We start from the raw sequence: 24771 nt of genomic DNA on the forward strand, positions 1-24771 counted from the left end.
TTATGTTTGTTTTGTTGTTGTTTTCTGATTTATTTTTCTTTTGAAACAGGATATCTCTATATATCTCTGACTATCCTGGATCTCTCTATGTAGACCAGTCTGGCCTCAAATTTACAGAGATTCTCCTACCTCTGCCTCCCATGTGTTGGGACCAAAGTTATGAGCCATCATTCCCAGACTATATTTTGATTTTTCACTTCTTTTTCTCTTTTCCTTCGCTTTGTGTGCTATGTATATAAATTTTGACTGTTCACTTTACCTTTTGAAATATATGTTCTCAGAACATGTTAGTGACAGAAGGATGTTTGATTTGATATTTTTGTCACAAAGTTTGTAAAGTGTTCTTTGTAAACTGAAGCCTGGTGACATTGTCAGATTGCTCAAATTAACTCATTAGACTAGTAAGAGAATTTAGAAACAGGGCAGATTATGAACCACAAGAATGAACATCCTTTGATTAGGAAATTCTCTAATTGTTTTAATTTAGCATGGCTGAAACTTTGGTATATCCCAATGAATGCACATTCTCTTCTTCAACATGCCACAGTGAGTCACAGCCACAATTCTCAAATTTCTTGTCTTATACACTGTATAACTCCTTTGCAAAGACTAATGTGCAAACTTCACATAGTAAATTTTGTTAAAAATGAAGTAGGTTTCTGTTATGACCTTTGAGGCATATATATATCAACTTTTATCTTGATGTTAAATTACAGATTGTATAATAACCCCAAAGCACCAGTCCAATGCTACTTTTAAAATTATCAAAATGAAAAGCTCAGTGACAGAGAGCTTTGCCTGTTACTAGAAACGCTGAGAATCCAAAGGAGATGTCATTTGCCAATTAGATCACTTTGCTTGTTGCTTTATTCAAATTTTCTCATTTTTTCTAACCAAATTACTTCAATATGTTTCAATTTTTTCCTTCACTCTCAGCTGTAGAGAACAGAATTTCAAAGATTCTACATTCCCTGGGCCCTGAAACGCAACTTCCACACACCTGTTAATGGTGCACATAGGAACAAGAAGAGAAAGATGGGCAAAATTAAGGACTTACCTTGGAGTCATCAAGCTACCTTCCAAAACTAGGAAATCTATAATACAAGCTTACATTTCTTGCATTCTGTCAGGTTCAAAATATTTGAGTTTAAGAGTACCATGGTGAACAAATCTATGATACTCTGGAGTTATTTATTGAAACTTATTTATAAAATGAGCATCAGAGAATGCAAAGAGCTATGGGATCCTAGCTTAACAGTCTAGTAAGAATGGCTAAATGCTAACAGTCAAATAGAAATGTGACTAGATTCCACAACAGAGAAAGCACACATCCAACACTCTTCTAATGTTTGCCTTTTTACCATTTTCCTTTCTGGAATTTATAATTTAATTTCTACCCTTCTTCAATGGTAACCTCAAAGTAAAAGATGGATACTAAATTTGAAGATGATGTCCCTGTGGAAAGTGAATTTATTCTCAGCATTTTGCATAACATTAGCATTTAATTAAAGGCTGGCTTAAATTTTGCAGTTAAAATCAATTTTAATGTAAATGGAGCAAACAAAAGAGTGTTATTAAAACCTCAGGGTAAAGGACACCATGTGAATTTTTTAAAGAAATAACCGATGGATTCCATACCATAAGTGTCTCCCTCCTATCTTATATTGCAAGAGTTCAGATGTTTCGTTAAAAGCAAATGTGTCACATGCAGTAGCCACATAAATTGTATATAAGGCCATCCAGATCTGACAAATGATAGTATAATGGCATTTTTTTTGTTAATTTTGTAAAGATTATATTGCTGAGAGCTTCCAAAATTATCTAATGTACAAAATTCCAGACTTAGTAGACAAAGAGTACCAACACATTGAACTGAGAGAAACAAAACCACTCAGGGAGAGACTCTGTCATGTCATTTCATTTAGTTAAAAATCATGTATTGAATTTAATTGTTTTTTGTTTTTTTTTTTAGTAAAGCAAGCATTACATAATGCTTCAAAAATTTAAAATTCAGGGATAAAAGTTTACGTTCAAAAAAGATGAATGGAAAATTGTGCTTTCGGACTGCAGAATTAGTCTTCTGATGGGGTTAAGCAATTGATGTCACCATTAGATTTGGGGATTTCTTCTGGGTAATGTGTTCGTGCGCAGTTCGTAGCCAGGTTCTGCAAAAATCTAAAACTGTGTGCTTCACTCCACGTAGCAAAGGCACCTAAATTATTCTCCCTTTCGAGCGAATGTCACGATCCAGGTTTCCTGCTGAAGATGTTTATCCCATGGCCGAGTCAGTCACACTGTTTGTGTTGAGTATGGTGAATCAGAAAAGGCGGAGGCCAATCCCTGCTGCTACTGGAACAGTTTGCTGTGGCCCATCTGAAGAAGCTCTGGACTGATCACAGGGGGAAACCGAGCAAAACCGTGAAGCAGACGGACGGGAACAAAAGGCTATTCTGGTGTGAGGAGAAATCAGTCACTTCAGCTCCACAAGCAAATGCTGCTACTGGACTGACAGGTTGAGCCTACCCCAGCTGGGGAAAGGTAGAGTTTGCCATTGGGGCAGACACATAGTTCATACACTGTCTGTCGAGAATTTGAGGAGCTGGGCGAAGAAGAGAAGGAACCGGTTGGTAGATTTCCCAGCCGGATTGTATCTGCATTTAGAAAAATCTAGGAGGAAAAGAAGAAAAGAAACATCTCAATTCATTTCAGCGTGGTACCTCCCTCAGAGCTTTGCCACACGGTTTGGCAACATAGACTGCTGCTGCTCGCGATGTTTGGAACAGATTCCAAGCTTGTTGTGCTGTCCAAAGGCTCTGCTGCTGTCTTCCAGTTGGAGTGATGGCGTTCTCAGAGCAAGCCCCCAACAGGAAGTGCAGTATAGAATAACCCGTTCAAGGAGCCGAGTTATTAAAACCAGCAGCAGCAGCAGCAGCAGCAGCAGAAGCAGAAGCAACAACAACAACAGCAACACACAAAGAGAGAGAGAGAGAGAGAGAGAGAGAGAGAGAGAGAGAGAGAGAGAGGGAGGGAGGGAGGGAGGGAGGGAGGGAGGGGAGGGGAGGGAGGGAGGGAGAGAGAGAGAGAGAGAGAGAGAGAGAGAGAGAGAGAGAGAGAGAGAGAGAGAGAGAGAGAGAGAGAGAGAATTTAGCTTTTTAGTGGTGTCTGAAGATTATCTAGACTATATTGGTATTAGCATTACTGAAGAGGAAGGGAATTAATTAAAAACATACTCCATTGCCTGTTCTTTGCTAAAACACTTTCGAAAGAACCAGTAAAATCATTTCTAAAACAACCAGAAGAGTCTCACAGTCTAAATCTTGACAACTAACAGATACTTCTACATCTCATGCTTGAATTATCTCTTAAATGTTAGCTGGGTTTTGGCAACTAATTTGCTTACTTATTCAATGTGGGGAGTTACTTCACTTATTTAATAAATTCTAATATTCTGCTTATTTATCCTACCCGCCCTCTTGCCCTCTCTGTGTGTCACTGTACCTGTGTGCAGGTGAGAGAACACCAATTGCAGTTCTCGCCTTCCACCCTCTAGTCTTGGGGACTGAATTCAGGTCACCAGACTTGACAGTGTGTGGTTTACCTACCAGGCTATCTCACTGGCCCTTCACTTGTTTTGAATCACAGACGTGCAGCGCATGGACAACCCAAAGTTGAAATGAGAATGAGAGAGTTCTCAGCTTCCTCCTTCTGCTGGAGGCTTTGCTACAGTCCACATCCATTTTGTTCTCCTCTTCTCTATCCATTGTACTGCTAAGGTGGAATTTCAAGATATGCAAACTGAACCACGTCACCATTGGTGCTCAATGCTCTCTTATAGAGTATCTCTTATGCCAAGTGAAAACTCGGGTCTTCCCCTACCTAGGCTACACATCTTGCATGGCCTGCCCTCCTCCCTTAACATCATCGGCTACGACTGATCTTGCTCATACTTTGCCCTTTCCATGACTTGAGCAAAGTACAAGTCTCAGAGCTGTTTTATATCTTATTGCCTCACTGTGGGATACTTGTTTCTCATACTTCTAACTTGGAGTCTATATTTACTATAAGCTTGGGTAACATCTTCACTGCTAAAAAAAAAAAAGGGGGGGGCACCAGTTTTATTAATAAAACCACATTGGGTACTGGAAAGAGAAAGTACTTTTTGTTTTTTAAATGAGATAAAACCATGAGGCACAGGAAGTTAGAAAAACTGAGAGATTGATGACAATACCACATTCCTCAGTCTTTCCAGGTTGCAGCATGGATGGCTTTGCCCACCTCTCTTCTGCCAGGGCAGTTACTGTGATGTTGTTCACTTTCCAGGTTCTGAAATTGGTATGTCAGTGCTGTATTTCCCCATAAAGCCGCACAATCCATCTGCTCTGAAATGCAATTCTGTGACCAGGATCACACCCCAGAGCTTTGAACTCAGCGCTCTTCGTCTCCTCTCTAATAAGAATCCATTTATTTCATTTGTACCTGCTGAAGTCAGTACTATTTGTCTTCTTGAAAATGTTAATCAAATTTTGGAATATAAAGTCTCCCTCGGCAATACTCTGGCATGTTTGCTCTTGTGTGCGCTGTTGCACTGTGGATGTGGTCATATCACTAAAACTCTTCACTGACAGTTATGACTCTTGTTTCCCTTAACGTTAAGTTTGCAGTTCCTCCTAGCATTGCGTCTAAAATGACAGTGATTGTCCATAGCACAACCTCAGATTATCTGTAAACTTTATTCTTCTTCATTTCAAGTATTACTTTTAATGCCTGAATACAGTATCTGATGATATGAGGTGATTTAGAATCCAGCTAAAGGTAGGGACGTTTGTTTGTTTGGTTGGTTTTGCTACTCTGACTTTTATTCTCACAGGCAAGAATTCATGGGACCAACTTGGGGCTGCCCTGAACTGAGCTCAGTGCCAAGGTGACTCTGGTCCAGAGGAAGGCTGTAGCATCCTGAACTTGGAATGAGCCAGTTTCAGGTCAAGGAAGGTGTGGTAGTGATGATTCTGCAGGTTCTTGTAGGTGGTGGTGTGAGTCAGCTCACGGACCAGAGTGGGCTGTTTGGGTGCACTTTGCTTCTTGGGATTTGGTTGTCTTCCCTTTTCACTCTTCTCTGACTCTGTAGAGAAGGACACTGTAGAAGCCAGTTCTCGGAACACCCTTGTCTCCAGGAGCACAAGCCTTCAGTGCCCACATTCATACTCCCGAGAGTAGGAGAGAGACTACCATGGCACAGACACCAAGAGCCAAGGTCGCCAGGACTTATACTTCTAATAAGTGATCAATTTGTCTTTTTGTGGTGTGGCTAATGTAGGACAAAGGCACAAACAAACAAAGAACCCAATGCCAATGTACTTTTGTAAAATCATTTCCTTTCTTTTAAATTACTTTTTAATTAGATATAAATATAAAAGTGTGAAAATGTAAAATTCATGAATACTATATAATTTGTATGCCCTGTGCAATATTTAAATCAGGTTAACCATACTTAGTTACTCAGAGAATAATTTTTAATGGTGAAAGCTTTCCAAGTTTTGTCTTTAAGCCTCTGAAATGTCTATAGTATTACTGTTAGCTGTAGTGATCCTATGAGGCAATAGTAGTGGTACCAAAATTTTTGTTGCTCTCTGACTACAATTTAGCACAAGCTGATTACTCATTGGAAGAACCATCTTGAAAAATCCAAAGTGACAAATTAAAAAAGGACTGTCTGTACACATGGTAACGTTTAAGCTAACACAGAGGCAACAATAATTTGGTGGCCTATTTAAAACTGTCTTTTTGATGAGTACTTTTCAGGACAAAGTAAAAGCAGTTTATTGAGTACAGTATTTAAGAGGTATCAAGGTTTCCAAAGCTTGGAATTTCTCATTAAACAGACCTCTGTGTCTCTTGGAACTTGGTGCCTGAGATGTGCAATCCTTCAGCCTTTGAGGGTCATCCCTGCCTGGAAACAGACTCACCTCCCCTTCTGTGGACTGCAAATGCAGTTCCTTCCTGCAGGCAGCCTTGAAGTCACCTGCAGCAGCGCTCACCTGGACCCCACGTGGAGCCTCCATTATCAAGGATCTGGTTGGTGATTCAAGCCTACAGGCAAGCAAAATATCATTTAGGATAGAGAGGAAGCTAATATGGAACTGGAAAAAAAAACATTAGTAAACAGGTTTTAACTAATCTTAACACAGAGCCAGTACAAATCTATGTCCTCACTTTGTATTACAATAATGTCAAACCCAGTTAAGTTTTAAGATGATCCTTTTCATTACTTTGTCTATTTTTTGAGGTCATTATGAAAATCTTCATTTGTTCTTATCAATTATTTACTCTCATGTATAATAATTTAATAACGTCTTTTTATGTTAGTTCTCTTTATCATGCTCAAAAAGTAGGTCGTCATGAGTTTACATGTTTAAATCTTTAATATGTTATCAATATTAATGATGGGTTTTAATAAATAAATTGGCGTACATATTTCTCAATAAAGAGTTCCAGTTTTGTGAATATGAAAACCTTAAGGAAAATTATTTTTATTGCAATCCTTCAGGAGTGTACCCTCAAAACTTTGTAAACTTGAAAATTTTCCAAATGTGCATTAAGAAATCTGGAAATTAACATAACAAACATCATATTTTTATATGTTAAATGACCTTCATTGCTTCACTGCAATGACTTCAGACTAAAGGACATCAGTTTGTGTAAGAAAATCAACAAGGGGAAAAATCAACACTCAGCAGAATGTAGTAATGAAATCCAAAGCACATGGTTTGTAGCAGCACGTTTTTCTGCTGCTGAAGGAGCTGTCTTATTTCTCTTCACAGGACATCAGGAGGAGGCTTCTCTTAGTTTTCCCATCACCATGATCCAAAGCTACTCTTCTCTCGTAGACAAGACCAGAGCTGTTTGCAGAAAGAACTCCATGAAACAGGTCTCTGAAATGCAAAGGCTCAATAAAGAAACCCCAACTTATAAACTTGAAGGTGATATCCAAGAGAAAACGGCATTTAGAAGTGATTTCAGCAATTGTAAATATTAGATTGTTCTATCTTCATGAATGAAAATTACTCTGAAACTTCAATCTCCATTGATAACTTGAACATCTTCACACCATCAGTGTAGCTGTAAGGCCATAAAAATACTGTTTTTACATGAGATATTTATATTTTTTTCATTTTGAATAAAAAATAGAGAATGATATTTGAAAAAAATACTCATAGTCTCACTACTTAGTAAAACTTACTGTTATTCTATTTCATACAATACCCAAAATTTAAAATCTGAACTTTGAAACTGTATTTTATCATCCATGAAGTTTGAAATTGTATTTTATCGTCCATATTTACAATGTCCCACTGTCTTGAGTAGTATATCTGTGGCCAGTGTCATCTTAGTATTTTTTTTGTTTGTTTGTTTTGGTTAACAATGTCATTATTGAAATCACTCATGGCTGATATGATTGAGTCATTCCCATAGCAGTCAAATAAGAACATACTTAAAAATGAGCTAATGTCTTAAGACAGATCGTAACTCCAATATTCAATAAAAGGTAACTTGGTACACATATACGTGAAAGGAAGCAAACTACTTTTAGGCAGTAATCAGTATGACTCATCTTATTTATGAAATTTTAAGCTTATTTTCCATACATTTGATAACCAATAGTGCATATAAGAATTACAAGGCTTATTGACATGTTTGACATTTAGTAATATAACATGAAACATATTAAGTATTCTGAATGCTTAAGATTTTCCACTTTGATCTCTATCAAATGATTAATCAGGAAATGCTTATTATATTTGTATTTATTTTAGACATCAGATACTCATGGACAACCTTCCCTAGAGTACTATTAATTTAAAAGGCTTCTGTCTAAAATGCATAAAGTTCAGGAGCTCATGGATGTCAGCCAGAGGCCTTGTCTAAGGTTCATCTGCTCTGAATCGACAGTAACTATTTTCTGAACTGAACGAAGTCCTATCTGTATTAAAGATTCTGTTAGTTTGATTGACTTGTTAGAACTTCCATGACGGTAGAGAGTAGGACTGTTGTTGACCCAGAGTTAAATGACATTGGGCTATATTTAAATTCCCCAGAAGCTATTCACTGCCCATCTCTGTGCATGACCTAACATCATTGTGACTATTAGGTAAATAATTTTTTGCCTAATTTTTCCAGCAACATACAAACTAAGAATGCCATCAGACTTATGACAGAAATTTTCCCTCTTTACTGCATCAGTCAGACTGAGCCTTCCACTACTATATCTGAACAATGCTTCAAATTCCTTTTATTCATTAACAGCAACAAAATCAGAAAAAGCATTTCCATAGTCGAATATAGAATTTAGGGGATGTCTGAGCCCACAATCCGAGGCCATGGCCACTCATATTTGGCTCATAAATATCTTATTTTCTTCGGAGTTGCAGATGTGTTTTGTGTTGTTGCTACAAGGTTTGAGTAGCATGGCACTTTGTGTCCCCTTCCCTTTCTCCCTCCATCCCTCTATCATTTTCTTTGAATCCCTCCTCATGACCTCCTATTTGTTGCTCATCCATTTGTCACTACAGGTGACATAGGAATAGATACAATTAATTTGGATTCCCCCCCAAATTTAAAGACATTAAAAAAAACCAAACAAATAAACAAACCCTAGACCCATTGTGCTGTAGTGAAGATAACTCTGAACATAAATAAAACACCAACTATTAAAAGGAAATGCACATTCTTTGTTTACTTTTACCTGCTACAGATTGCTTGATTGGTATATAGAACAGGGAGATACAGAAGAAAACTAAAAGAGTGGTTAAAATAGTTCTCTGAGCTCTGCTTTCTGAGTTCAATCCTGAATGGTAGGATGCCCACCTTTTAGATGTCAGTGGTCTGAAGAAGAAGAGGTAGATATCTCAGAATAATTGTAGGTATGATATTCAAAATAAAACAACAACAAACAGCAGTAATCCATGGTCAATGAAGTCCGAAAGAAGACTGAGAACCTTTTAACAGTTGGCAGCTTGGATCTATGAGACTTCCATGGACCAACATATATGCTTTATTGCCGAGCAAGCTCTTTGGTACAGGACTCAAGCTCATGGAAAATGAACTAAGTTCACTGGGCTTATGCAAAGAAAGTCAAACTTGGATATTATGTTTTATGAGAATATTTTCATTTCATCAGCAGTAAAATCATTTTTCAAGCTCATGTAATTGCTAATTATTTGAATTTATACATTGCTTGGTATGTTTAAGCATTATCAATGTGGTAGAAATTTTACAGTATTGCCAAATTCCTTAAGTGCCAAAATATGTAAGACTTTGAATTGAATAATTGTATGTTTTGCTAGTATTGATATAACTGAATGTAATAATTGAAAAAATAATACAAGTGTTATTAAATAGCACATTCTGTTTTGAATAACAAGTAGCATTCAGACAAGTAATATATACAAAGAATTTATAATTAATTAGAAAAAACAAATTTAATTAAAAATATGTATAATATTTTACTACCAATCGTTGGAGTATGTCTTATTTAAATTTTGAGCTGGATATGATAAGTGGCAGTCATCAAGTATTTCTTATGCACCTGAAAGCTGAGTCGATCCAAAGCATTTTGATAAGCTTTTCCAAATATAAATAAATAAATTTTCATGGGAAAACCATCATGTAAAAACATACTAACTTGACATATGGATCCTGACCCTAAACAATTCAAATTACCACTGGCACTTTTGAGAATGGACAAGCTTCGTTTCGGACATGTAGAGATGCAGAGTATCTGACTTATCTATGTTCAGTATTTGTAATTGCAACCATGTCCCAAAAGTGCATAGACTTCAACTATCTGGAATGTCATATTGTCTCTTGCACCATGTATTGAATAGAGAAGCCAGTTTTTCACACAAGCATTACCCCACTGCGTGGTGTCCCTCAGGTAAACCACAAGACAGTTACATATTTTAAAAAATATTTTGATTATAATAAGAGAAATTTTACATTGTTTCTTTGTTTTCAAGACAGAGTTTCTCTATGTATCCCTCGCTGTCCTGGACTTGTTTTGTAGATCAGACTGGCCTGGAATTCAGCAAACTGCCTCCCTCTGCCTCCTGAGTGTTTGGATTACAGGTGCATGCCACTGTGCCCAGATGTGACAAACCTTACATTTAAGCAAAAGTTTCATCACACTTTCAAAAGTCTTTTAAATTCTTACAGATTTTGTAAGCCGCACTATTAGACAAATAGAATCAGATAAAGTTTCCATGATTTGGAGGAAGAAGCATATAACTAACCATGACAGGTTTTCAAAATAGCCTGAACACTCTGTAATTATGCATTTCATTCATTATTTCAAAATAATATTCCCTGGGGAACTTATCAGGACCTAGAGCATCTAAGAAATATGATATAAATCTCAGGATAATAGAAAAGCATTTCTAACATAGAACATGCTATTGCAAATTTCATTGTCATGCCAATCACTGTCAAAGACAAAAGTAGGAATCGAGGTATAAACTAGTCATATCAATATAATGAGAGATTTCAGCACACAAATTGGAATTAGAAGCTATGAATGCTTTCTACTTCAAATTCTCAGTTGCTGTTAAACTCTCTGGGGATCATGCATCTGCTTATAAATTAAATCACTTTAAAAACAATGTTGTAGTTTTAGCAATATGGAGTCATGCTTCCCTTTCTATAATAGTGGGTTAGCCATGTAATTACAGTAATGTAATACAAACTAACTTTCATACTGGAGCGTCACTGGGTAGTTAAACTGTAATCATTACATGAATACTAAAGACTAGATACTCTAATTATCCATATGTTACATATGATATACATAAATGTTATGATGGTTACTTCATTTTCTCAGGATCATGATGCTAGTGCAAGTACTCGTGATGAAGAACAATGTTGGAGAGCCGAAAACTGACTACAAGGCTGGAGTAATCAAGGCAGAACGGCCACAGCACAATTGATACTGTGACATAAACCAGATTTCACAAACAATTTGCTTTACTTGCACAAGCATCCGACCTTGGCAAGGGCAGTGAAGTTGTCTAGAGAAGAAGGCAATGTCTTTATAACAAGTTATACTGGAATACCTGGATGTCTACTTGACAAAATAAACTTCAGTCTCTACCACGTACTACCATGTAGAAGCTGAAATTGTAAGGCTTGGTTTGAGAGATTGAAAGTGTCCCAGGCCACACAGTGTAGCAATCAGTGCATATTTTAGAATGTATTCAATATTTTCAGAATAAAATGTCTTTTGCAAGTAACCACCAATAAACTGAACACATAATAGACCGGGAGATGATATTCACAACATGATGTATCTCAAATGCATGGTGCCAGGGTATGTAAAAACATTCCCCCAATATATATACAGAATATATGAAGACGCTGTTGTCAGATACGCGCATGTGCAGTGGGGTCATTTTTGTTAACCGTTTAATAGTAGCAAAGAGAACAGAAATACAACACCAGCATGTCCTCCCACAATGACTTGAGTTAGGAAGATTGAGAGCACCACATATTGCTGAGACTGGATAGTAACTGACATAGTTTATTTTGATGGAAAGGCATTAAGCATTTTTCAAAAGTCTTAGGCCTTTTGACATAAAGCCTATCAAGTAGAAACATTATGCATAATTTATATAAACTATATATGTAATATGTACATATATAAACTAATACACATACTATATAATATACATTATATATCTATGTATATACCTTTATCAATACCTGGATGTATTTAATAGTATTTTTGCTATATAAGACTATAATATGAAATACTGGTATTATCTTAAAAGTAATCCAATGAAAGGCTGCAAGTGTGAGCTTAAAGAATCCATGAAACCTAGTATAGAGCTCAGAATATATTAGATACCCATCAAGTCTCCTGAAGAAACTGTAGAAACTTACATTTCTAAAAATAATTATCTATACTTTATTGCATCTTATAAAGACTTATTCTTGAAAACAGCATCATGTCTGTGTAGTGCTTTATTTACTCCACCAACTCATTTTACTTGCCTGATTAGCATTGTATCAGTTAAGAGCACTTCCTGTTGCCCTGAATTGAAAATTAACAACAATGTATGTCAAGGACTAAAACATTCTGTTTTAAATTTCAGTACACAGATAAATAATTAAATAGCCCAATTATCACAGTACTTTGCTTTTGCTTCAGCTTTGAAATTTAAATTAGTCCCACTCATCTTGGGAGTAGTCAGTCTCTTCTGCCATTAGTTGATAAGTGAAGCCTACACGATGGTAAAGTAATGGACGGTCAAAAAAAAATACAGAAATATCCTATACTAATTACAATCATTTCACATGCATTTAAACTTGCAAATGTTGAGACATCTGTAGAACACTTAAAGTCATAGGTAGTGCTTTCTATAGAGCTAGACTTTTCAGAATAAAATGATGTAACATACACATAATTACTAAAATGATAGAACTGGCATGTTTATTTTAGGACTCAGAAACCAATACAAATGAATTAGTCCCTTCTAATACATGTAGTTTATATTTGGGTATATCCTAATTTTACACATACAGTCAAATATCAATGTTCAATGAATTTTAACTTTTAAATGGGAAGGAAAACATCTTTACAGAGTATTAGTTGTATTTGTTGCCTTGCATACATTGTGCATTGCTGAAATGAAATTAAACTAGCTCATAAGGCCTTCATTGGTCCAGCCTGAAGGAAACACTACAAGTTCTTTCCTCTAGCTTTTGCATTATCATTATCTGTGACCTACCTGCTTTGAAAGGGGATACCCAAGCATCTCCTAGCTATAGCTAAAAATCTACTAAGCAACCACACTACAATCCCACATCTTCTTTCCTATTTCAGCCTTTGTAGCCGTCTGTTGCAAATTTCTAGAGGTCAGCTGTGGTTTTATTTCACCTGCGTGAGAACATGGACTTACTGTATATGGAATCTATATAAACCTCTACAATTGGCATTGCTGACATCCATATGCATCCTGAGGAGATTATATTTCTTAGATGACATTAAGTTAGTCACTATCTCATTATGTAAAGGCATGTTGTTGCAATCATTAAAGCTGACAACTCTCTATCACACTACTGCACATGAGATGCATGGCACAAGCAGGGAGCATGTGGATCTTGTAAACCAGGAATGTACTGTCTTATATGGAGAAGGATCATAGTTACCCCAAACATGCTATATTCCTAAGGACCATGAAATTAATATGTGCTCATGCAATTTATGTGTTTGTAGCATATGTAGTGTGCTTCTATGTATATATGTGCTCACGATAAACATTTTGTAAGTATGTGTGGAAGTCAGAGAAGAGCATTGAGTGTTCTCTTCTATCACCTATTAATTTATTCCTTTGAGACAGGCCCTAAAGACTAACAGTTTATATAAAAATGTGTGGCTTATGCGCTGACTTTAACACTCTCCAATCCATCCAGTTTTGACAGAATATGAAGTTATTGAATTGCTTAAAATTAAAAATTAAGGATCACATAAAACACTTTCTGGTAATATTCAATAGATTATTGAAGCTATGTTTCTCAATTAGTCAGAAGAAAAGTCCCCTAACATATTAGCACAAGACTATGAGATTCTGAATATTTGCTGTTGTGAAAGTGTTGATTTTGTGTATTAAAAATTTCAACTCATTCTACATGTGCACAAGGAGGTATTGGGCAAGCCACTGAAAGAGAAACCTGGACATCAAATCAGCCACAAGCCTCCATTTACAATCTTTTCTGCCTGGGCAATGGTGGAGCAAACTTGTGGGAGTAACTAACCAATGTTCAGTTTAATTTGCGGCCTATGCCATGGGAGGGAGCCCATGCCCTATACTGCCTAGAAGGGCAAGATGCAGAGTATGGATAGCCCAGAGATCTAGGATAGAACCAAACACAACTGGGGAAAAAAATCAATGCTATTCTGCTATACTCATAGATCAGTTGATTTATCCAGTTCTCATCAGAGATACTTCCTCCTGCAGCAGATGGGAGCAGGTACAGAGATGCACAGTCAGACATTATGCAAAGATATAAAGAGAGGCTAAAATGGAGGTCTCCATCAGGTTCTCCTTCCAAGTATGGGAAAGCCACAGAAGAGGGGGAGGAAAGACTGTAGCCCTGGCTGTCCTGAGACTTGCTTTATAGAGGAGGCTGGCCTTGAACTCAGACATCATCCTGCCTCTGCCTCCTAAGTGCTGGGATTAAAAGTCTGTGGCACCATGCCTGTCTACGTAATCCATCTCATATCAGCAAATGTTAATTTATTCACTGAATTAAGAATGCTTGTGCAATAGTTGTGAATATTCTTTCCTTTAATAATTTGTAGTAAAAGTTGCCATGATTTCCTTGTGAGAGATCCCCATTATGTTGGCACATCACGAGGCTGCGGGTGAGGACAGGCTTCCGGTGGCTTTGAGGTTCTTAGACACCGTGTAGTACTGGGAATGCTGGGCCAGGATACATGGGAGGACAAAGCACTTCTATGTGTGGATTGTAGTGTGTATTTGCCTTTGTGATGCCCTACTTCTCATGCCTTGCTCCTTTGATATGTTCTCATGGACTTTCTTCCTCCATTTTCTTTCTGCCTGTTCATCTATATCCTATCTCTCATCCGTGTTCGATTTCCCAGAATGCCTAGTTTAACCACTATTCCTCTAAACTTCCTTTATAGCTGTCACTTTTCATTTTCTAAGCTTTTTCTCCTTATACATGTATTTCTGTGTTCATGTCATGTATGTTTAGGAAAAAGAGAAGTTATAATAACCCTTATCTTTCCTTTAAGTATCTGACTACCATGAAGTTAGATAATGTTGATTTTTTTAAAAAAAAATACAAGTTCATAGCACAAGCACCATTTCACTTGCTCATGTGTCAAAAGCAATAAATTCTGAGGAGATTTACAACATGGTACAGGAGGAAGCACTCACCTGAGGTCTTGGGATGGCTCTGCTCTGATGTGAGGTGTTTCCACGGAGTGCCCAAAAACTGCTCCTTCAGTTCCTGAGGCCAACATGAACACAGCAGTCAGGTTAAGTAAGTGTGTTTACACAGTAGCGTGCAGCTGATCCTATGCATCAAAAGTTCTCCCCTTCAGCTAAAAACAGGAGCCGAGGAACTGAAAATTTAGCATTGGACAAGGAGTGCAAGAGAAAGATGAGCCAAGGAAGGTGAATCTGAATATCCCATGTTAACTACTTTTAAGATTGAATTATTGCCACTTTTGACAGAGACCATTCACCTTCTGTTCTGATCAAAGAAGAAAGACCCATCTCTTTCTTTGCTTTATTTCACAGTTAAATGGACTTAAGAAATAGGATAGGCTGAACCACTGAGGTCAGACTTCCCATTTCTCAGAGGGCATGATGAAACTGCCGGTGGTGAGCTCAGGGCAGAACGGTGTTAGACATTTACAGACAGGTTTCAAACAGCACTTAGCCACTCTCTATCAAAGAGCTTTGAAGAGGTCACCAGAAAGCACAGAACTCCGTGATACCTTGACTTCTGCGGGGTTAAGGCACTATCTAACACCGAGAGCCACTTTAATTCGTGTCATTATAGCTGAGTTCATCTGAGGGCATTGTTGTCTGAAGAGGTCAGGCAACTCCAGCATCTTGTTCAAATAGTTGAGTGAAGCCTGTTCTGAACACACTGCTTCTGCTTGACTTTCCAGGCTACTAAAGCTTTTCTGCACTTTAAGTGAGAAAATGAAGGTGTTTTTCTCTTTAGAAACAAGGTGAAGTTTCTCTTTTAAAGGTGTAATGACAAAATCACTTTGCAAAAGAAAGTTATGCAAATCATGTAAATCCTTTTTTTTTTCAGATTAGACTTTATTTTCCTTTGAGCTAGTCTTCCTCACATATTTTGATATAAAAATGTCATGCTTGTTCCACAAATGTATCAAACTCTGTATTAATAATACAATGGAATTCAAAACTACACATTGAAATCTGAACAAACATGGCTGTTCATGGTGTGGAGGGAAATATAAAACTTGTCAGTTCTGCAAGCAGCAATGGCATTGTTAAGAGGAAATTGGAACTAAGTTTTACAATATCTTAAAATAACTGAGTATATATAAAAATGGATTAAATCTACTTAATGATCTTTTTATTTTAATAAAATACTTTTATTTTTTAATGTTTTTTATTTTTACATATGCATTTATATTATTACACATATATAAAATAAACTACAATTTTTCAACATTTAGAAACTGGATCACAAATGCTAGCCCTAGCTTGTTTAACCATTTCCCCCATTTTATTTGTGCCTCTATGAAGGTATTATTCATCCCAAATCAGCCAGAAGAGACCTTAAGAGAACTAATAGCCAAAAACTTAATGATCTTTTAAAATAAATAGAAGGTGCACCTGGATGTAGTATCATGGAGAAAGACTATTTTCTTCTTTTTTCTTTTCTTCTCATTTATTTATTTAATCACTTTCAAGGATTGAAATATTATTTCCTTTACATTATGGCCCAGAGGCAAAGCTATCAGCATTTTCCATCCTAAGCTTTTAGGTTACAGATTTTGCTTCATGAACTAAAAGCAATAGGCATCTGACTGTCTCTGAGCCTTAACAGATATTTTCTCCTGTAAGAAAAAGCTCTTAGGACACACACTGCTTGCTTTTTGTTTTGTTGTTGTTGTTGTTGTTGTTTGTACGATCTTCATTAATTCAGAACACTCACTTCTTTAAGGGATTCATTCATTTGATACTGTCATTTTGCAAATAGAGAATTTATTATGGGCCCTGAAAGGTGAAATAATGGTTTCAGCTAAAGTAGTAACTCTGTGATTCTGATGGGGGTGGCATTTGAAAGACTATCCCCAGATGCAAATTTACATATCTCAAGGAGAGTGACTGACATTTTAATACAGACTGTAACATTCTGATAGGATACTTATCCTTGTGCAAAGTTCAAATGCTAATCTCTAGTACTGTGTGATTATGAAAATTTCTCAGACAAGGTAACAGAAATATAACTGGAGAACAGTGACAATATTTATTTTTTCAAACACTCGTTCACACCACTAGTAACAGCACTGAATCTGCATGGCTGAAAGCAAAATTAGAAACCTCCAAAACTTCAGTCATCAGTAAAGGTTAAATCCAAACGAATAAAATTAGAGATGAAAAGGGGGATGTGACAACAAACACCAAGGAAATCCAGAGAATCATAAGGACATACTTTAAAAACCTGTATTCCACCAAATTGGAATCTCTAAAAGTAATGGCTAATTTTCTTTAAGCATATCTCCCACCAAAGTTAAATCAAGATCAGATGAGCAATTTAACCAGACCTGCAACTCCCAGTGAGCAAGAAGCAGTAATTAAAATCTACCAACCAAAAAAAAAAAAAAAAAAAAAAAAAAAAAAAAAAGAAATAAAGAAGAAAGCTCAGGTGTAAATGGTTTCAGTGCAGAGTACTATCAGACTCCTCAAGTGATTTCACAAAATACAGACAGAAGGGACACTGCCAAATTTGTTTTGTTCTCATACCCAAACCACATAAAGATGCAACAAAGAGAATGGTTATAGATCAATTTCCCTTATGAACATAGGCACAATTTTTTTTTCAATAAAATACTTGCAAACAGAAACCAAGAATACATAAAAAATAACATTCACCGTAATGAAGTGTGCCTCATCCAAGAGATGAAGCCTCTCAACATCTGTAAATATATAAACATAACTCAACTGCACATAAACAAACTAAAACACAACAACTACAGGATCATTGTATTAGACAAAGAAAAGGACTTTCACAGAACCCCAGCACTCCTTCATCATGAAACATCTGAAGATATTAGGGATATAAAGAACAAACAGCGACAAAATAAGGGCCCTTTACAGTAACCCCATAGCCAACATCAACCTAAACCAAAAGAACCTCAAAGCAATTTCACAAAAATCAGGAACAAGGCAAGGTTGTCCACTCTCTCTATATCCATTTAATAAGGTACTTGAAGTATCAGAGCAATAGAAAAAAACTGAAGGAGATGAAATCCAAGTATTCTTATTTGCAGATGATATACTAGCACATATGAGGGAGCTTAAAAATTACACCCTGGAACTACTACAGCTGGTAAACACTTTCAGCAAAATGGCTGGATACAGATTAACAACAAACAACAAAACAACAACAAACAACAACAAAGTAGCCTCTCTAAATACAAAGGACAAATGAACTAATAAAGAAATCAGGAGAAAAACAGCTTTTACAAAAGCCTCAAATATAATACAATAAAATAAGTAGGGGTATCTCTAGCTAAGCAACTAAAAGACTTGTATGACTAAAAATTTTAAAACATTAAATAAAGAGATTGAAGAAGTCATCAGAATATGGAAGAGTCTTCCCGTCTTCATGGCTTGATATTATTAATACAGAAAAAATGGCTACCTCACCAAAAACAATCTAGAAATACAATGCAATTCCCATCAAAATTCCAACAGAAGTCTTCACAAATCTTCAAGGGACAATTTTTGGTTTCAGACAGAAACAAAAAAACTCAGAGTAGTTAAAACAATACCAAATATGAAACAACTGCTGGAGGTGTCACTATCCCCAGTCTCAAGCTGTACTAAGAGGTATGTTAATGAAACCACAACATTGGCACAAAAGCAGATACATTGATCAGTGAAGACTCAGGCATTGGCAATAATTAATAATCATTAAAATCATCTTGATAGGTGTCAGATAAAAACTATGTAAACCAGGTGCTCACTATAAACATGGGAAACCAAATGTCAAAAAGTAATTTTTATTTAATTAGAAATTCCCTCAAGTGTCAGACTGCTGTATTAGTCAAATATGTCAGGCTATTGAGTCAATTATAAATTTCAAATAAATAAGAAGTAATATTAATGTACTTTCTTAGTGCTTTTAGGCACTATATGTTAAGACAAATTAAATATGCAAATAAAATTAAATCAGATTCAAATGAATCTAAAATTAAATGAGACACTGTAAATTGATCTAGAATATTATTTACAATTGGTCAATATTTTTTGGAACATAGAAAAGTATCATTTGCCTCACTTCAGAAAATGTCAGGAATTCACATAATAAATTATACAAAAATATGTATTATGCTAATTCATATACACAAGGACCCAGAAGACATTAGTTAGAATATTATCCTTTTTGCATATCTAAAAACCACATTTAATAAAATAGAAATAACATTAAAATTAAATGTATCTCTCTTTTCTCTTTCTCCCTTTTGCTCTCTTCCCATTCCTGGAGACAGGGTCTCATTATTTAGCTTTGGCTGAAATGGAACTCACTAAGTTTTAACATTTTGGCATATGATGGAGGTCAACATATTCTACCTCCTAAGGCTTGGGATTAGATGGGATTGCAATTAACCTGCTTTCAATGTACCTTTTGATAGGGCAGTCTTTATTCTCTATACGCTGAATATACTTTTTATAATCACTACTCACTTGCTGTTCATTATCTACTCACTGGATTGTATGTTTTTACAGAAGTAGAAGCAAAAATATTTAATAGTAATGTTTTTTAGTAATGATGACAAGCAGAATAAAAAGGATAGGACATCTCAGTTCTCACCTGGGAACTTAAACAATATTGGAAATATCTATCTGAATTATATTAATATTTGTTCCTATATCTGTCAAGGGAGACTTCTAGTTTTTAGTTTTTTTTAATAAAAATGACAATGACCATGATTTTTTTTTACTTCTTTTTTGAATCGAGACAAAGAAGAAAATGACTTTCCCACACAATTTGAATATGGTCCTTAGGAGACTCTCTAGTTTTAAGACAAAGAGAGTAAAAAGAATAAGAGGTTTTATTCCTATAACCCTCTTTCCACAGCAGACCACAGCAATAGTTAAAGACTGGCTCGCCAACATAACATTCGGTTCTGGATAACATGAATTGTCAGGCACCTCCAATGTCTAACAGTAACAGTAGGATTTGGTTTTTAAACACATCAAAGCATGAATATTATGTCTCTGCTCATTACTCTTTACCCACAAGTGATAGATCTGCTCCCACAAATGGAGAGGATATATACTATATTGGGCAACAGATGGAATAGTCATGTTAGAAAGATATTAGCTATGTTATCTTTGCCCTATTTAAATGAGCTTCTCTAATTAAAAAGGCATTCTTCCTTAAAGACAGGCACAGTGAGGTTGGGAGGTAAGTGAAGATTAGCAGGGTAAAGGAAATATGAAAGGGGAACTTGAAAACGGTTCTCCAACTGGGAAAAAACAAAAAAAGTCACCACAGAAGAAGGAAGATGAGAGATAAATAACACAAGATTATCTCATAAACTTCTATGAGTTATATTATTTATATTTACCTAAAATTATACTATATTGTATATACTGTATGCCTATATATACATATATACATACACACATATTTTACACACACACACACACACACACACACACACACACACACACACACACAAACACACACACGTGTCTCCCAGGGATAGGCTCCTTTCTTATTATTTCCTCAGTGCAGGTGGTTAGCCTTGAAACATACACACACGAACAAGAAGCAGACTCAATAGGTTATATTTTAGTCATCTTTGATAAGAATCATCACTTAGCTCAACTCCATGCAGTGCTTTATAGTTAGAGAAAGAAAAATGAACATATGTCAAAAGCATATTGATTTGGGGATTCATGACAAAAATTTTAAAAGATCCTACAGTGATAATTTCAATTGAACATGAAGAATTGATAACAGATGCTATTCTACAATGTGAACTCTTAAAATTTAAAGGTATTTTTAAAATTCAGTTAATATATCATTTTGATAAGTTTCACAAACACTTTAAGCTGGTGACTTTCCGGACACACAGTTCGAGATGAGCCTTGAGAAGCATTGTGCTCATACTGCCTGTGGTTATAAAATCACAAAAGACCTTATCACGTGTGTTCCATACAAGCAACCTGCCCCAGAGTAGCTGGCCAAAGCAAAAAGGACTTCAGTTTTGTGTGTGTACTTCTATTTTGGTTTGGAAATTTTCTCTTACTGTTTTTTTCTCTTTGTTTATCCCTTGGGGTGTGTGTGTGTGTGTGTGTGTGTGTGTGTGTGTGTGTGTGTGTGTGTGTGTTTTGTTTGTTTGAGAGAAAGGGGCAGGGAAATAGAGACAGAGAGAGACACAGATAGAATTGCAGCAGAGTGGCTAGGGAGGTTTGGAAGATCTGGGAGGAGTTATGGGAGAGAGAAAAGTATAAAAATATATTGTATGAAAAAACTAATTGGAATAGTAAAGAAAATTAAAGACAAAGTGCCTGAAGATATGTGAGGAGAGATCTAGAAGCTGGAAAAGGAAAAGGGCGATTCTTTCAGAAAGTCAGTATCTTGGTTTGAAGATAGTGAAATTTCTTTCAAATTTCAAGCTTCTACAATTAGAAATTAAAACTGTTACTCCAATAAAATACAAATTTAAAAGTAGCAACAGCAAACTAATTATGTTTTTCTTATCTTTTTGCCATCTCACTCCCTTCCAGCTTTTATAGATAATGAAAAACTGTACTGATTATCAGTGATGAAAATACGCTACTGGCAAGATTTCCCAACATACAGAAAGACCATTCATGCAGGTGTGTTCAGCTGAAGTTTGGATGAACATTTATTTTCACATGCCAATAGTGAGTTCCATTCCAAGACAGTGGTCGGCATAGTTAGGAGGATTCCGATAATATAGTGCTATAAGACCTTTCTTATTATCAAACAGAGCTCAGAAGGTGCACACTAAATTCATCCCTTCTTTCCTCATTTATTAGGCATCGACAAGATTTCAGTCTTTATAGATGTGCAGGTTATGCTCAAGGTTATCTCTGATTTAGTTGAAGAGTCCAGCATACATTTCTTCACCTCTAACTTTTCAAAGCCTATGAAATAAGTCTGGCCACTAAATTAATCAGATCTTAAAAGGCTCATTTGTATTGTAGAAATGCTTACTCAAGGTCTCTATGTGAATGTGTAAATAGACAGGTTAATACTGACACAGGTAAAAATGAAATAGCAATAAAAACAGACTATACACAAAGAGACACAGACTTAGTTCCCTTCTACCTGCTACTGAGCACTGTATTCATTTCCTGAAAGTAGCTTACCCTAAGACATGGTGTGCTCAGTGATGCTAATAAAATGCCCTTGGTACTGACAAGTAAATTAAGTCCTGAAAATGTATGCTTTCATTAGTGGCAAAACTTATACTTGCAATATGACTGGGATCATATGTCATTAATTTGATTAATTGTATTGTGATAATATTCTCAAATTTAAATAATTTATTATGCAATACATTTTCAAAATTTTTCTTTCTTGTTGCATTTTACATTTCGGTACAATGAAATATCTAACTAGCTACTTGTATTATAAATTCAATATAATACATATATAATGTTCGAAATTATTAGTATATACTTCATACAATTTAGAGGGGGTAAAAGGCGGAGACCAAAATGATAAAGAAGGGTAAAATGTCTTCAATGGAAATGCTTTAAGAGCAAGAGAATCATTTAACTATCACTTAATAGTAATTGCATTTGCTGATGTCTTACTATGAGTCAGGCATCACGTTTACATGGACCAGTAATTCTTCCAAACTAAAAATATCCGGTAAGATGTTAACATTTATTATCCTCACATCTTATAAATGAGGAACAGATGACTAAGATGCTAATTGCCTGCATTGTCCATAGTTACTGTCCTGTAAAACCCTGCAGCTCCAGCACAGAGGCAACTGGGTACCAAGCCACTGAGCCTTCTATCATTGCCTAGACAGACACTGCCGCAGCTCGCCTCCTTCCTGCATTACTCTTCACAGTAGATGTAGTACCAGGGCACAGAGAATGCCTGCTTCAGTCGTAGGCTATCACTAACAAAACTTAACTTTCAAGTAACTCTGGTATTTAGCTCTTAATGAACGAGAATTGATTTTTTTAAGTCTTTAAAGCTATTATTTAGTTTTTCCGTAATGTGAGTCCATTGAGGGTCATGGCTTTCATCACCAGTATCAACATTTTATTAGTGTGTTGGACTTCCTTCGATCTACATTTGGTGAAATTTTCTATTAAAAATATTGTTAAGCATTTATGAATAATAATATTTGTTATTTAACAATTCCCAAATTCTATTGTAGCGCCTGACTGGCATAGCTATTTGTACCAGTTTCAAATAAGGCTTAGTGCTCTACAGTAACTGAATAGGTAAATTCAACTGTAGTATAAATATCTACAGATTTCTTAGTGCTTTACACTTGAAATATTTAATTGACTTACATAAAAATAAACACATACAACTTATTATGTTATTGATATTTTGATATAATAGAACATTATCTAGTTTTTAAACAAGGGTAAAAATCTCTTCAAACATTATTTCTTTGTGGTGGTATATCCTTCCTCGAAGCTTTTTAGAAAATATGTAATACAGAATGAATATCTGATCATCTAATAATGCAATAACAACACAAATTTAACTTCTATTGAGCTATAAATTGAGGGCTTTCTGTTGAACATAAATGTGTGTTCAGTAGCTATGATATGACTTGAAGCAGAGACTTCATTTCAGCACCACCTGAAGGCTGGTATTATCTGATAGGTAATATTTTAACACAACACATTAGCTTTGTCATGTTGTGTAAAAGAAAACTAAATCACATATGGTATTAGTTACTATTTGGTAATATAAATAATATTAATTTTTAATAATTTAATATTTCTTGCTCATTCTTTGACATTTTTATACATGTATGCAGTGTATTTCAATCACATCCACCATTCTTTACTGCCTGCCTTCTTCTCTGTCCCTTGAACCATGCCACTTCCATAAACTCCTCTTTTTTTATAACCTACTGAATCTAATTTATGCTGCCCACATGTGCATGGGTTCAGGTCTATTCATATGTGCATGCTTGTGGGTCTATCTACAGAAGAATATAGCAACACACTAGAAGACCATCCTGAATAAAAATGATTACACCTAAAACAGCCAGAAACTGGCATGAATAGCACTTTATACTGACTCCCACTCTTCTTGCAATCCCTACATGATTTTCTACTTTCTAATTGCCATTTTCATTTTTGTCCAATTTATTTTTTCACTAGTTAAATTAAAAACACATAAATATAGTAGGAACATTTAAATTATGGTAGAAATAGCACTTTCCAGATACAAATTTGACCCAGTGTTCGTCTTAATTCATTTTTCTTTGTCTTTTCTTTACCCAAACCCTACATATTAAACACACTACTTGAAAGAAGAAAACTAGGCCTAGAAATAATGACTAGTTTTCCCAGTGTATTAGGCACAGAACCTGTGACTGTTGTTCATCAGACCAAGGAGTTCATGTCTGTGTTTGTGTGAGTATCAAGAGGATGTATTATTGTACATGTTATGTTACATGAAAAAATGTGATTTTTGCATATGTAGTTAATATTTTCATCAGTGAACTAAGATTTCCCCCTCTGAAATACCGAGGTGTTTGATAATGTAAACAGAATAGCATCATATGCCATGTCATTTGTGCTGTCTAACTTTATGTCAACTTGAGACAAGCTAGAACCAATTTGACAGAGGGAACTTTAGGGGAGAGAATATCCTACACGTGATCGGCATGTTGGTAAGCCTATGATGCATATTCTTGATTGAAGGTCAAAGGGGTGTGATCTAGTCTTCAGTGGATGGTGCCACCCCTGAGTTGGTGGCTCCCACTGCTATAAGAAAATAAGCCGAGCAGGC

General features: G+C 35.8%; 1 protein-coding gene across 2 annotated transcripts in view; it reads right to left on the reverse strand.

Moving 5' to 3' along the window:
• Window positions 1-734: 734 nt before the first annotated feature.
• The window catches only part of SGCZ (sarcoglycan zeta), a 929136-nt gene continuing 905099 nt past the window's right edge, over window positions 735-24771 (reverse strand). For both annotated transcript variants that reach the window (XM_084758266.1, XM_084758267.1), the window contains exons 6-8: window positions 14952-15024; window positions 5964-6087; window positions 735-2667 (exon numbers count right to left, since the gene is read on the reverse strand). In XM_084758266.1, the coding sequence (XP_084614392.1) occupies window positions 2476-2667; window positions 5964-6087; window positions 14952-15024 (389 nt within the window). In that variant the 3' untranslated portion in view covers window positions 735-2475. The remainder of the gene's footprint in view (window positions 2668-5963; window positions 6088-14951; window positions 15025-24771) is intronic.

This window comes from Acomys minous, assembly GCF_964271855.1.
Source record: "Acomys minous genome assembly, chromosome: 15".
In the NCBI taxonomy this organism is placed as follows: Eukaryota; Metazoa; Chordata; class Mammalia; order Rodentia; family Muridae; genus Acomys; species Acomys minous.